At 52.2% G+C, this 14,764-nt stretch overlaps 1 protein-coding gene across 2 annotated transcripts in view; it reads left to right on the top strand.

Moving 5' to 3' along the window:
• Nucleotides 1-14,764, top strand: part of LAMA5 (laminin subunit alpha 5) — a 93,561-nt gene that overhangs the window by 48,968 nt on the left and 29,829 nt on the right. Inside the window, exons 7-23 of one of the 2 annotated variants that reach the window (XM_055723116.1) lie at nt 1,252-1,367; nt 2,281-2,399; nt 3,218-3,308; nt 4,070-4,204; nt 4,666-4,728; nt 6,039-6,179; nt 6,571-6,708; nt 6,960-7,094; nt 7,591-7,725; nt 9,577-9,714; nt 9,894-9,946; nt 10,146-10,245; nt 10,725-10,777; nt 11,180-11,285; nt 12,012-12,111; nt 12,309-12,465; nt 14,589-14,718. In XM_055723116.1, the coding sequence (XP_055579091.1) occupies nt 1,252-1,367; nt 2,281-2,399; nt 3,218-3,308; nt 4,070-4,204; nt 4,666-4,728; nt 6,039-6,179; nt 6,571-6,708; nt 6,960-7,094; nt 7,591-7,725; nt 9,577-9,714; nt 9,894-9,946; nt 10,146-10,245; nt 10,725-10,777; nt 11,180-11,285; nt 12,012-12,111; nt 12,309-12,465; nt 14,589-14,718 (1,910 nt within the window). Of the gene's footprint in view, nt 1-1,251; nt 1,368-2,280; nt 2,400-3,217; nt 3,309-4,069; nt 4,205-4,665; nt 4,729-6,038; nt 6,180-6,570; nt 6,709-6,959; nt 7,095-7,590; nt 7,726-9,576; nt 9,715-9,893; nt 9,947-10,145; nt 10,246-10,724; nt 10,778-11,179; nt 11,286-12,011; nt 12,112-12,308; nt 12,466-14,162; nt 14,302-14,588; nt 14,719-14,764 lie in introns of both variants that reach the window. The other variant, XM_055723115.1, reaches the window with a different exon arrangement.

Below are 14,764 nucleotides of genomic sequence, written 5' to 3'. Positions count from 1 at the left end.
GACCTCCTGCCTCTCAGCCCCTCTGGCTGAAGCAAACGTGCTGAGTGTGGATCTGCCTGCATTCCCTCGAACTTTCAAATCATCCCATATTTCATTAAAATGAGTTCACTTGTCCCATGCTGCTGCCTCTGTCTGGCTATTCACTATCCATATACTCTCAGGTGCCACATCTTAAAAATACATGTAGGTGGAAACCATGACACTCAGTTCACTGCAGCCATGGAAAAGTGTGTCTGCAGTCCTGCATTTCACTCAGAATAACCATCCATTTGTTTCTAATGTTTAAAAAAAATTACTTTTATTTTTAAATGCTTTTGAATGGAAAAGCATTGGAGGAGGGAGAGATGGGAGTGGCAGACTGGCCCTGAGGGGAAATGAGTAATTGTACAGATAAAAGCTGGAACATGCTGTATTATCCATAAGTCTAATACAACAGAAAGCATTTGTGTTGGATGGGAATCGCCTTCTGCTAAGTGGAAGTTTTGGAGATGATATCACTGAAGTTAATGAATCACCGTTGCGGTCGAGCAGGGATGAGATCCATCGGTCAACTGTCGAGATTTTTGCCTGGCGCCTCTGGAGCTGCCTGTTTACCCAGCCTGGTCCTGCCTGTGCTGGCTGAGAAATGCAAGAGCTGCATTTCACAGGGAGTGTGCGGGGCCAGCATCTACTAAAAGACTTAATTCAAATTTCATGGGCTTTCTCTCTGCAAGCACAGGTATACCTGGAGGAGCAGATGGGACCCGTGTGACCCTATCCCTCTCTGGCTCTGGGCTATTATTTATTCCTTTCGTGCTGCCCCTGCATGGTGGTGGGGACATCTTTGTGTCCCTGCACCACACTGCTGCCTCTCAAGCAATTTGCTTCAGCTCCAATTTCTACCAATGCTAACCATTTCACATTTTACTGTCTCTAGCTGTCACTGCTAGGCAGTGAGACTGATTTTGCTGTAACCCTTATCTGCCTGTGAAGGACAGAGAAGTGATGGTGGAGGAAAACAAAAGGAGACAATGGCACTGGAAAAGCAAAGTTTGGTGTTTGGCTCAGAAAAATACAATCAGCAGTTCAGAAGTTTGAAAAAAAACCGCCTTAGAAGCCTGTTTTCCAGAATACTTGGATTAACAAATATCACTCGTTTTTGGGTCTGACTAGTGATAGCTATGCATGACAGGGTTATGCAGTGGCTCCCCATCACACACATCGCAGCTCATCACCACAGGCTTGGCTGTACCTTGTTCCTCTCCCTTGCAGGCTGCAGTGTGACTGCCAGCACAACACCTGCGGTGGGTCCTGCGATCGCTGCTGCCCTGGCTTCAACCAGTTCCCATGGAAGCCTGCCACTGCTGACAGCGCAAATGAATGCCAGCGTAAGTGAAGTTGGGTTTTCCCTTCCTTTTCCAGCTGTTTTGCAAAGCACAGACTGACCGTGCTTCACCAGCCCCTTGATGTTGCAGTGCAGAGAAGCCGTTCACTGAAATGGTGGGGGTTATGGTGTGTGGTGCTGGGCACAGGGGAGATCGCTGGCACTGCGGAGCGGACAGTTTGCACAGTGGTTAATTGTGTTCAGTCAAGGCTCACACAGGGAGGCCCACTAGGTCTGTGTGGGACTTCGCTTCTGCTTATGTTCCAGTTCCTCCTCTGTGTCCAAGGGTTTGTGCAGGCAAGTCTCGTTGCTCAATTCTGTCTCGAAGATGAATTACATTTGGATGTGTTTACATACAGGACATCTTTATTTGTCTAGAGAAACCTTTAGTAAATGCCGACAGAGGAATTTATGCTGCACTGGGAATGCAGAGCACGGAGCATAGCTACATCACACGCTCTCTTACAAACGCAGGGCAGCAAAGGACAGTTGGATCTTAATCCTGTGGGTTTGTAAAGAGCACCCTCACCGGGTGCTGAATTTTACAGCTCACCTCTATCCTGGATGGGATAAAAGAGGCAAGAATGTTGCCCTCTCAACCAGACTATTTGAGGCCCCAAAGCTGGGTAATTTCTCTTTCTCGTCTATACATGCCTGCACATATTTCACTTCTGATTTTGTGCCTGCTGCGTTCTTCTGGTTGCAGACTAGACTTTATGAGAGAGTTGTTGCTTCTGTGCTTTTGAACCGGGAGACTTCTGGGAGCTTGGGTGATCATGTAATCCCCCAGATGCATTCAAGCATCTTTCCTCATTGAAATGTCAACCCACAGGAAGAGTTCTTATCTTGAGATCCATCCAGTGATTGAAAGACCTCCGTGGGCTGGTGGCTCAGCTAACATCTGTTTGTATTTTCAGCTTGCAATTGCAATGGCCATGCCTATGACTGCTACTATGACCCAGAGGTGGATCACCACAAAGCCAGCAAAAGTCGCCAAGACAAGTTTGAAGGGGGAGGTGTTTGCATTGACTGTCAGGTAGGCCTGAAGAACTCCTGTGGAAAAAGTTGTTGCAGGTTTTTGTGTTTGTTTCTGCTGTCAGCCTGGAGTTCAGCCTTGGTGGCAGCTCTGCCAACCCCCTCATATACCCTCTGTTATCATAATTAGGTCTTTCCCTGGAAATTTAGTCTCTTTGCCGTAGATTAAAGGATTGTGCACCAGTAATGAAAACAGCATTTGGGTTCCTAGCGGTTCCCTGTGTAGTACTGTGACCTTTCTGTTCTGCTGCTTTAGGGTTGGGTCTGCTGAGGCACTGTGCATTGAGAGGGACAGGCTGGTGCCAAGCACGCTGGGAAGTCCCTGCCTGGTTTGCAGTGCTCAGGTGCTGCCATCTCTCTGGATCTCTCTCTGACCACCAAAATGCTAGTCTCTTCAGTCTCTGAAGCTCCCAGTGAAAGTGGGAAAGTAGCTCTTTTGCTCCCAAGGTCACTGTAAGCTGGTTAATTTATGCAGTGGCATGAAACTTTTAGCTGTGCTTTCTTGTTGGGAGGAAACAGATTGCTCCCATCCTCCTAGCACAAAGTAGGCAGGACATTCTACCATGTGAAGCAAGTGAAATGGGCTCGAGGTCAGATATGAATCTGAAGCTCATACTGCATTTACGGGAAGATACAGTTTGCAGGAAATGCTTTGTTTTCAAATCAGTGTATGTGGAATTTTGAGCAGATTTAGGTCTTCTGTCTGCTGACACTCCTGAGTTGTCTCCTCTGGCCCCTGAAGCTGTTAGTAAATCTGGCAGATGAACATGGATCCTGCAGGCAGATGAACTGATGCCCCTCTAACCCACTGTCTTTCAGCATCACACCACCGGCATTAACTGCGAGAGGTGCATCCCAGGATACTATCGGTCCCCTGACCACCCAATCGACTCTCCATACATTTGCTACCGTGAGTGTGATCTCTCCTGCAGGCTGTAGATAGATGCCCTCCTGAACTTGATGACACTGGGGAGGGTGATCTGGAGGACTGGGCTGAGAGATTTTTGTGGTATATGGAGTCTGGCACCATGAGAGATGTGGCCAAGTGGATGGTTCCTGCTGCAGCTGGTATTGCCCATGGAAATGTATGTGTGCATGCAGACACTATGTGTGTCTGCGGCATCCATGAAGTCAGAAGTGGTAGCATGTTCCAAGGCTGGAATGAGCTAAAAACGTGTTGTCCTCGCTGCTGCTGTGCCCGCAGGGAAATCCATTCTTAGCCGTCATCTCTGTGCTTTTTCAGCTGGCAATTGCAGGCCATTGGCCTCCATGCCCTAAGACAGGGATTTCTAGGCAGCAGCGGGTTATATCCATTTTGCTGGGGAGCCCAGCTCATTTGGGGAGCTATGACACATCGTCTGTTCTGCACTGCGTCCTCGTGGCAGTGTGCCACCACCACCTCTTTGGGGGGCAGCTGGTGTCTCCTGGAGAAGCAAGTCAGGTCTGTGCTGCTTTACTTGGGACCCCACAGTGGGACAAATACTGTGGCAGCGGTTCCTCTAAACCAGACCTCTTTTGAAGAAGCAAAATCTCTTTATTTTTGGAGAGTATTTGCAGCAGATGGTGGGGTCTCTTACAGAGGCTCTGTATTGTAGTGATGCTTCTGTGGCGCACATGGCTAGCGAGGGTCTTGGTCAGTGACAACCACTGCCAGCTTGTCCCTCTCTGCAGGCTGTAACTGTGAGTCTGACTTCACCGATGGCACCTGTGAGGACCTCACTGGCCGCTGTTACTGCAAGCCAAATTATACCGGGGAGCACTGTGATGCCTGTGCCGAGGGATACCTCAACTTCCCCCACTGCTACCGTAAGTGGGGGGTGTGGGACTCTGGAGTAGTCAGGTTGGGGACCCCACAGACCAGTGGGTGCAGAAAGGGCCAACAGCTCCAGTTGGGGCTGCTCACCAGGTGTCTTTTCCCTGTGCCACATGGCAATTTTGTCCCAAGAAGAGTTCTTGCAAGTGGAGTCAAGTCCACATTTGGCTTGGGTGGAAGCTGGACCAGAGCTGAGCTGGACTGAGCTCGGCTCTCTGGAGTCAATGGGAGCTTCCCATTTGGCTGGAGTCTCATCTCTCACCTCCTGTGAAAGACGTCTTTCCAGAGCCCAGGTTAAAAATGGCTGTAATTGATCTTTTTTTTAGTGGGATTTCTCCGCTTTGTTCCATGTTTTCATTCAGCCTGTTCTTTGGGACTATCAACCCCTTGATATGCTGACAAGATTTCTTTGAGCGTATGTGATGACCTGTGCAATGTGTCTTTCTCTGCCTAGCCATTCCAGCTTTTGCTCGCAATGATACTGGAGAACAAGTGCTCCCTGCAGGACAGATAATAAGTAAGTAGTGCAATTTTCCTTGATGCTTTGGCAGTCACAGTGCCATTATTTCTGTTATATCTTCTGTTCAGTGTAAGGTCAGGTCTTCAGCTTACTGGGCATGTACATTGTAAGAGGCAGCCCTGACACAGAGTGGTTCTGAGAGCGGAGGCAGCTGAGCAGTGAGCGAAAGGAAGTTTTATGATGCCCTTTTTATAGGCAGGGAAACTCTAGCCCAGAGTGACCATGTGATTATGGGCTTTTTTCTGGGGTCCAGGCCATGTGGGGTTGTCCCTTCTGGCCTCCCTGTAAGGAACCCCCTCTAAGATCACAGAGAGGCTGTGGCTGAGCCAGAGCATGAGCTGGGTTCTCCCAAATCTCAGCCTTTGGGTCCAGATACAAACCTGTCCTGCCACACCTGCCTGCCCTGCATTTTCCGTGTGGCGGACAGCATAGTAGGTCTGTGCCGATGGCCCCTCTGCACAGAGCAGCAGGTAGCACTGCTGTGGGCGCCTGGGCAGCATGCACAGGCAGCTGCTTGCTCTGTGTCACTTTGTTGTTTTGAAAGCTCACCCATGCCCTCATCCCTGCTCCCCTACCCCTTCCTCCTCTCTCATGCTCACTCCTCTCCGTTCATCTCCCTTGTGTTTTTTCTTGTCTCTTTTCCCACCGAGTACTCCCCTGTCTCATGCTCCCCAGCACGCTCCAGATAACCTTTTCCTTCCTTCTGATATTTTAAAGTCTGTATCTTCCAGACAGGTTTTTCTTTCCTGAGCTGGAATTTCTCACTTCCCTTCTCATTTCCCCACCTCTCCCTTCCTCTGGTTCTTGGATGACATTTGCCCTTCCCTCTCCCAGCCCGACACCCCATGCTGCTTGCCTGGAGCACCCACCTGCCCTGCCCTGGCAGGGGGAAGGTCTCGGGTGCAGCTAAGCATGGGGAAAGCCGAAACCCCACCCTGGTTAGCTGAAGTCTGTGGTTATTCCCACACAGCTTGGGGCCAATACTGCACCAAATCGGCTCTGTCTGGGCTTGTGCAAGCAGAATTTTTCACCCTGTGTGTTGCCCTGCTGCCCATCCAGCACCTCGTGGATCTGTGTGATGCTGAGATCTCCCAACCAGCCTGCAACCCCACGAGCCAGCCATGCAGGTTGCCTGAGCAGGGTTTGGGGAAAACATTTGCATCTAGTAGGAAGGTTATTAGAAGGCAAATGCCTGAGCCATTGCCTTTCATGGCAACTCCTTCCCTGTCCTTGTGGGACCTCTGCCCAGCAGCAGAGATGGACTGACAGCTGTGTGTGGTATTGCTTGTTGTGTGCCCCCACTCCAGATTGTGACTGCTATGCCGGTGGGACAGAAGGCAACGCCTGTCGCAAAGACCCTCGGGTGGGGATGTGTGTGTGCAAACCCAACTTCCAAGGAACACACTGCGACCAGTGCGCCCCAGGCCACTATGGACCCAGCTGCCAGCGTGAGTAACTCGGGGTTAGTGGCCCCAAGCTCGCCTTGCTTGCCTCCCTGCTGGGGAGGAGCGTGCCTGTCCCTGTCCTCCGCTTGCGCTGGGGAGGAGGAATTCTCCAGCCCCACTTCCAAGTGACAAATTCCCATGACTTCTGCTAGTATTTTCCACCCCACTCTGACCCTCCAGCATCCACCCAGCCTGGGGGGGGCTCTTGAGAAATTCCCTATGGATGTGAGCTACGGGCCAGGCATGCTTGCTATCAGCTGTGTCCTCCATGGTTTCTCGAGCGAGTGCATTGCTACCCCAGATAAAGAGGCGTTCTGGTTCCTTTCCTAGGATCCTAGGAAGGGGAAATACATGAAGAAGCTGCTTATTTACTAGTGCCCTTGTTGCTTTCCAGCCTGCCAGTGCTCCGGCCCTGGTCAGTACGATGGCACCTGTGACAGCAAGACAGGACAGTGTCTGTGTCGAACGGGATTTGAAGGGCACTTGTGTAACCAGTGCGCTCCCGGCTACTTCAACTACCCTCTGTGCCAGCGTGCGTATCTGTCCTCCTGTGGGCCTGGGTGGGTGCGCACAAAGCCAGAGTCTTCTGGCAGGGTTTTGAAGGAGGACTGGAAAGCGGGTTTGTAGATGTTGGAATGACATAGGCAATGGGCAGAGATCGACAGTTTGAACACTTAGAGCAGCACCTAAGTGCCCATCTGAGAACTTCAGGAAAAAACTTGTATTGCAATGAGCTTTGCCCTATGCTCCCAGCACGGGGAAAACAGTTTCCCTTTGTTGCAGTATGTGGCTGCAGCGCAGTTGGGACACTGCCGGAAGGCTGCGACTCCGTCGGGAGGTGTTTCTGCAGACCTGAGTTTGCTGGGCCACGGTGTGAGCACTGCAGTCCTGGGCACCACTCCTACCCCCACTGCTACAGTAAGGACATTAATGTTCAGTTCTTGCTAGTCTGTCATGTTATGAAAAACATGCCTATTACTGTAAGACTTTGGTGTTTCTCAAAATCAAACCCCGTGTGGTTTGCATTTTGAATTTGGTAGGCTTGTTTTGGAGGTCATGGATCGTGCCAAGTCCTGGAAGACAAAGCAGTTCTTATCGGTCACGCTTCCTCATCACAACCCTGCTGTGACATCGTGTCCCAGTTTATGCCTTTTTTGATCTGTCTTTTTAGTGCATTAACCTACTAAACTGCTGAGGAACATTGAATGGACTGTAAAAAAACCCTTAGTGGCATTTTCCTGGTATGGCCGTAACCTTAGCTGAAAATGTTGCCCATCTTTACAGGGAATTAAGAAATTAATTTAGTTCTGATGGGAATGGTTAACTTCTGTGGGGCTGAATGACAATTCACACCAGCAGCAGTTGGCCATGAGTCATGTGTTTTATCAGACTATTGAGAGTCCTGCTCTTACAGCTTGCTCCTGCGATTCCCGGGGTGCGGTGGACAACAACTGCAGCCCAGCTGGCCAGTGTCGATGCCACGTGAATTTTGCGGGACACACCTGCAACCAGTGTGCCCTGGGCTTCTACGGGTACCCCAGCTGCACACGTGAGTAACCACCATCAGATCTCAGGGCAGGGAAGGGAATAGCTGCTGCCACTGGCTTTGTAGTGGTTTTCCTTTTCATAACCCCTCTCCCAGGGGTATATATGAATATAGTTGGCTCTTGCAGCACAAATCAGTTTTCCTGTGCCGGGCCCTACCCGTGGGCACCGCAGCCCCGCAGCGCCCAGGCCGGGGGCACAGCGGGGGGAACTGCCCGGCGGGACAGGGCCGGGGGGGGGCTGGTCGCCGGCCGGCTGGGCAGGAGCCCCCAGTGTGCCCAGGTGGCCAAGGCGGCCAGCAGCAGCCCGGCTCGTGTCCCAGACGGTGTGGCCAGCAGGGCCAGGGCGGCGACCGTCCCCCTGGGCTCGGCCCTGCTGAGGCCACTCGAACCCTGTGCCCAGCTCGGGCCCCTCCTGCAGGACAGACCCTGAGGGGCTGGAGCGTGTCCAGGGCCGGGAACGGTTTAGGTTGGATATTAGGGAAAATTCCTTCCCCAGAGGGTGGCCCAGCACTGGGACAGGCTGCCCAGGGACGTGGTGGAGTCACCATCCCTGGGGGGGTTAAAGGACACGTAGATGTGGCGCTCAGGGACGTGGGTTAGTGGTGGGTTTGGCGGTGCTGGGTTAACGGTTGGGCTCGGTGATCTTAAAGGTCTTTTCCCACTTAAATTACTCTGTAATTCTGTCACTTCCCTGTGTGCTGCATTGCTTCTGGAGCAGAGCTGCTGGTGCCAGGGCTGAGCAGTGCCTACAGCAGGTGCCTGTGGCCCCAGATACTCTGAATAGTCCTCTGCAGTCCTGGCCAGCGTGTCCCCATCTCCCTCCTTGTTGGCAGTCCGACTGGAAGCCAGATGTACTCTTAAGTCTCCCAGAAAGAATTTACTGCTCATTAAAAAATAATCTGTGATACAATTTCCCTGAAGCAACAAAAGAGCATCATCACCCCCTTGCACCATACTAAATGTAGACGCCTGAGCCGTGGCCAGCTGGCAGAGTGCTGCTCGCAAATGCTGATGCCGGCAATATGCCTTTGAAGAGGCTGGAGGCATAGATGAAATGGTCTCGCAGGGGTTCGGTAGTCGCTTTTTTTATGTGTCTAATAAAGCAGTGTCCAAATTGCAGAGCTGTAGAGGAGTCACAGCAAGGAAAGGACAACCTGATTTGATTTTTTGAATCTGTTGTTTTATGAACGGTGTTTTGCTGTTAGCCAGTCTGGAGGTGTCAGCCTGAAAAGTCCCCTTTGGCAAGGTTTTGAGGAGTGCTGGCTGGGCAAGGAGGACATGGGCAACTCCCTGACAGCTTGCTGACCTTCATGTGGTAGGGCAGCAGAATCTCCATGTGCGTTTGCAGGAGGCGGGTCACGCAGGAAGCCGCAGAACCATTGCCTTGCCCTTGGCTGCCAGAAGTGCCAAGGCTGTGTTGCTGACCCGGCGCTGCAGGCTTGCTGCCCACATACAACATCCACAGGGCAGACCCTGATGGCCAAATGCTCTTGGGTGTTTGGGTGGAAATGGGCTTTTGTAAGGTCTGATCTGTCACTGGCTGCTGACCTTTTGGGGATGAGATCACACATTCTCCTTTTACTTAACCAAAGCTTCTCCCTGCCTCCGGGAATACACATAAATGTACACGAATAAGTGTGATAAACATTGCAGCTTCTATTGTTATTCTGAAAAGATGGCGTGTTTTTAACCAAAAGCAAAGAAGAAGTGTGTATGTTATTTATAACCCATGTTTCTGGCTGCTTTGATGGTGGTGAAGGTCAGACAGACAAAAGAGGTTGCTGGTGGGAAGCCTTGAATGCAGGAGTCCCTGTGCCCTGCAGCTCCAGCAGTTGCTCTCCCCTCTTTTGCAGCTTGCCAGTGCTCCCGGGAGGGCTCTCTGCACAGCACCTGCGACCAGGAAACAGGGCAGTGCAGCTGCCGGCCCAAAGTGACAGGACTGCGCTGCGATAGCTGCGTGCCAGGCGCCTATGGATTTCCGCACTGTGAAGGTAGCCCCCTTCTCTCTGTTGGAGGGGACTCTGGTGCCTTGGGGACACAGTGGTGTGCTGCCGTTAAATGGGCTTTTCATCCCCCAGGAGCTTTGCAAGGGAAGAAATAACCCCCTTTAGGAAGAGCCAGGATGTGAGCTATCTCTTTATAAATCCATCCTTGTGCCTCTCTTTTCTAGTGGGCTCCTGTAACCCAGCAGGGTTGGTGACAGCAGATCCCTCGCTGGCCCCGGTGAGTATCAACTGAACCCACCGGCCCCTGCGGGATTTTTGTGTGATTTTGCATGATCCCCTTTTTCTCACATTGGGCCAAGTCCTTCCTTAAGCTCAGCCTGAACGCAGTCATTACCTATGCCAGAGTAGCAGACACCATGTTCAGCTACTGTGCTGCAAATTCTCACCTGCTCTTTTCTCCCCTTCCCTTTCCCCAGGGCTCCTGTGCATGTCGGGCATACGTTGAAGGCCCAGCTTGTGACAGATGCAAACCCTTATACTGGAACCTGACTCCAGAGAACCCCTATGGCTGCCTGAGTAAGCAAATGGCATTTGCACAGCCCCCAGAAGTCCCCTTCCTGCTGTAATGCTGCAGGACCCAAACCCAAGCCAGTGGGGACAACCGCTACTGGTGGAGTGATGGCTTTCCTTCCGTTTTCATCCTCTAGTGGCATGTCAAAACCCGAGTGGTCTGGGTAACCTTCACTTGGAGCGGGGAAATGCTGGAGCCTGGAGCTTTTTGCTGGGATGAAACACAGGGTTTTTAGTCCTCCTTGCAAACTTTGCACATTTTAATTTTTCATGGCCAAATGTGCAGAAAAGGTAGTTGGGTCCTCTACAGTAACTGTCTGAAATGAAACGTGTGTCCTTGTGCAGCACTACCTTTTATGTGACCAGTTCCCAGCTCCTCTTATCCCAGCCAGTGTCCTCTGGTGTGGTGGGTTCTGTCCCCCATAGGGCTTCTTCTCAGGGGCTGACTGATCTTCCAGATTTCTTGTTCATTTCCCTCTCTCCAGGCTGCAAGTGTGATACCAAGGGCACCATGAGCAGAATCGCAGAGTGCCAGCAGGTGGGTTTGCTCCTCTCTGCTTGCAGGCACCTCTGACCACGTGCTATGCTGGGAGTGTTTCAGCTCCATCTCTCCAAGCAGCTGCTGGAGAGGCCCGTCCTGACACTGAGCTCTCGAAGGTTGCACCACAATCTGGGCTTGCATGAGAACGTAGGATTAAGACCTGTCATAAATTAGGCACCTAAGTATTTCTGGGTCTGGCCCAGGATGTGTGGATTTTTGTTTGCCTCCATTGTTGGGTAATTTAACTTATCTGGCCCACCCACGCACAGGAAGCCGTGTAGAGCAAGAAACTCAAAATGCTTCTCCAATGTCTCAGAGTAGGATGCAAATAAATGAGAAATGGACTAGCCACGACGAGCAGCAGGAGGGAACAAACTTCCAAGCTTGCTTCTCTCCTAGGGTGACGGGCAGTGTTTCTGCAAGCCGAACATCTGTGGCCAGTTCTGCTTGACGTGCAAAGATGGCTACTTCAATATGGAGAATGCAAATTACTTTGGCTGCCAAGGTGAGCCCCCCTTCATGATGTGTTGGGTGAATGGGGGGGCCACAAGAGCTGACCCTGGAGCAGGCAGCTGTGCCTATACCAAGTGACTGTTGGCCTTGGAGGGAAGGGGTGAGAGATCTCCCGCCTCTTGCTTTTGATCATACCATGACCCAGAGCAGGGGCCGGGTGTTGCTGTGGATCTGGAGACCCAAGTTCCTGCTTTTGCCACCATTGGACAGAGGTCCATCAGACTGGGGAATGAAAGGCCAGGAAAGGTGCCCCCTTGAGTGCCAGAAACTGGCATGCTTTTAGCTGCTGGCTATGTCCTTGCAGCTCTACCCCTTCCTCCTGTTGGGAACAGGTGGGCATGGACTTGTGGGGTTTGCTGCTCTCCATCATGCCCATGGGAAGAGGTAAAAGAGAAGGTCGAGCCACTTTCAGCCAGCCCATGCGGTCCTGGCAGGGCTGGGAAGAGGGAGCAAGGCTGCTGCTGGCAGCAGGGCTGCGGCGCCCAGCCATGAGGGCTTGCAGACCTTGTTCCTCCCGCAGCCGTCAGCCGTCTGGAAATAGCTCAGCGCTGAGCTGGAAGAGGAGCTGATCCAAGTGGGGCTGGGGCCAATATGAAAACGGATACAATGGAATAAAAATAGTGGCCCCAGCCTCCCTGCCTGCTGGGGTGTGCCTTTGATTAGTGACCAGGAGTTTGTTAGTGTGGTGGGAATGTAAACAAGCGCTTCCCGCCCACAGGCTGCCGATGCGACGTCGGTGGGTCCTTGGGTCCATCCTGTGAGGAGCGGAGCGGAGCCTGTCGCTGCCGGCAGAGCACACGTGGCCCCACCTGCACCCAGTAAGCTGCTAGCAGGAGATGCACCTTGGAGTGCACTGCCTCCCGTTCACTCCCTTGGAGATGGTGTCCTCTGCCACCACAGATGGGCGCCTTATCGTCTGGGCTGCTGCCACATCAGCCACGTGCCTGGCAGGGGTGTCCTCTTGCCTCCCTCTCCAGATAGCCCAGCAGGTAATGGTGCTCCTTCTCTTCCACAGACCTGCGCGGGACCATTATTTCCCTGACCTTCACCACTTGAAATTTGAGCTGGAGGAAGGCACCACGCCGGCTGGCCGGGCTGTGCGCTTCGGCTACAACCCCCTGGAGTTTGAGGGCTTCAGCTGGCGAGGATATGCACAGATGTCCTCCATCCAGGTATGCCTGGTGTCTCCATCCCAGCGCAGCTCCCCCTGGGGAGGATGCTGCTGGTGGAGGACCAACGTGCTTTTGGCACGCATCTTTCACCCCAAGTGCTTCTCAAACCCCCGAAGTCACATGATGGCCAACATAAACAGCACAGTATATATATAGCCTGTTTGCACAGATATTTCCTGTAGCGCTGGGGACGGCAGAGATTGATGAGGGGAAAGGTCCTAAACTGGGAATTTCCTGACATCCTGATCCATTTAGACAAAGGTGGTAGCTTGGTGATTACTTACAGGGATGTCTATAAACACTGTCTCTGGGTTTCCTTATGGCTCTTTCATCTGATTCTGCTCTTTCCTGCAACTCTCTGTGTAACCTTCCCTCCCTTTTCCAGAAATAAACTGGCTCCTTCTTAGCTGCCGTGTTCAGCTTGGACCTCTTGTTACCGTTCTGCCTCTGCTCTTGCCGTTAGCTGGTTTGCTGTAACGATGGTTTATGCTATTTGGGGGTCATCTAAGCCCTAGAAGTGAAGCTGTTTCATCTGTTGACCCTTTTTTCTCTTTGGTGGATTCTTCTTCTGCATGGCCCCTGTGGAAGTGTCACCTGTGTTTGTGTTTGGGGATGGGGTGCAGGGCAGTGATTCCCTGACAGTCTTGTTCTATGTAAGATGCTTCTTACTGTGGTGCATGTACTTGCAGTTTTCTTCACTTTTTCATGCTTAGGTAAAATAACAGAGGGGCCAAATGCCTTAGCCATTTCCCGTTGAATCTGTAGGTAGGAACTAAGCAATGAGGTCCTGCGGGCTCCCTTGAGAAAACCCCAGCCTTAAAGCTTAGGGATGGAGCTCATGCTCAAGCTCATGGCTTTTGTTTTGCATCTAGTGTTGGTGTTTGAGATAGAAATAGGCCTTGAATAGGGGCTAGCACATGGCTTTCTGCTGGCAGGTCTCGCCTGTAGTTTGCTCTCTGCAAGATCCTTCTACTCTTTCTAACCAGAGCTTTGAAGAACACAACACCCTCGTTAGGAGTCTCCCCCAGCAGACCCCAGCTTTGCCCTGTAGGCAGGAGCGTATTTAAGGAGACGCTTAGATCTGTTTGAAATGGGTCAGACTTAAGCAACTCCTTAACTGGGGTCTTGCTAGTGTCCAGGCAGGCAGAGGGCTGATGCACCCATCAGTGGCACACTCCATTAGCACCACTAGTCCTTAGGATTGCAGTTTCCCAAGGGTGAGGCACCAGCTTAATTTGCAGCCTCCTCTGTAGGCATCTGAGCAGAGCCCTGTAAACACAAGGGCAGGCGCTTCAGCATTTGGTACCCGCTGGCTGGTGATGGCACACTAAGCCCAAAAGCAACATGCTGATAACAAAAGCAAGAACTTCTTAAAACCTTTCCTCTGGCCTGGTGTGTGCCTCAGGATAGCCTTTCCACCCTGCTGTGCCACAGCATCTTCCAGATGTGGTCAGAGCCTTTCCACCCCCTTCCCGCAGGCAGATTGTTCCCTTGGTGGCTGGTCACAAAAGGGACAGCATCGCGAGGCGCCCATGCCGTGACTGTGCAGTAGGGCCAGTGTGCTTGTCTCCTCCTTGCGCTGTGGCATGTTGCTTTGGGAGCAGTGAGCCGAGCAGCTGCGCTTGGGCTGGTAGCTGTCGGCGGTGGAGGTAATTGAAGGTGTGCTCTGCTTCTCTCCCCTTTCTCTCTCCCACCAGCCCAAGGTAGTGGTGACTCTCAATGTGACCTCCCCCGACCTCTTCCGCCTCGTCTTCCGCTACGTCAGCCGGGGGCCCGCCAGTGTGGAAGGGAGGGTCTCGGTCGTTGAGGAAGGAAAGTTTAATGTTTGTGGCAACTGTAAGTGCATTTTTCACTTCTAGACTAACTCAGAGCATCCCATGCTGCAACACTGCTCCTCTGCCCCTTCTCCTGCCCCAGGTGTGCCCGTCCCAGGTGTGCCCATCCCAAGTGTGCCCGTCTCAGGTGGCCAGCCAGAGCTGTGCCATGGGATGGCGAGGGAGGGGGAAGAGAGGCAGGCAGGCAGGTAGGCAGGCAGGCGGGTAAGGCTCTTCCGCAGAGCGGGTGGGTGGTCAGGAGGTGGCCCCCAGTGATGTGTGCCCCGTGTGCTTTTTTGCTTTTTACAGAATAAAATCAGAGTCACTGTAGACGTGAAGGAGGCAGAGCTCTATCTGTTCCATGTCATCCTGAGGTATATTAATTCAGGAGGGGCCACTGTGTATGGCAAAATTACAGCTTATCAGCCACGAAGGAGAGGTAAGGATCACAGACCGCTCTGCTTCCCTGCACCATCGCCACTTCC

Source organism: Falco cherrug, chromosome 10 (genome assembly GCF_023634085.1).
Source record: "Falco cherrug isolate bFalChe1 chromosome 10, bFalChe1.pri, whole genome shotgun sequence".
Taxonomy (NCBI): domain Eukaryota; kingdom Metazoa; phylum Chordata; class Aves; order Falconiformes; family Falconidae; genus Falco; species Falco cherrug.
Note: the sequence above shows the minus strand (reverse complement) of the source record. Positions and strands in the feature narration are given on the sequence as shown.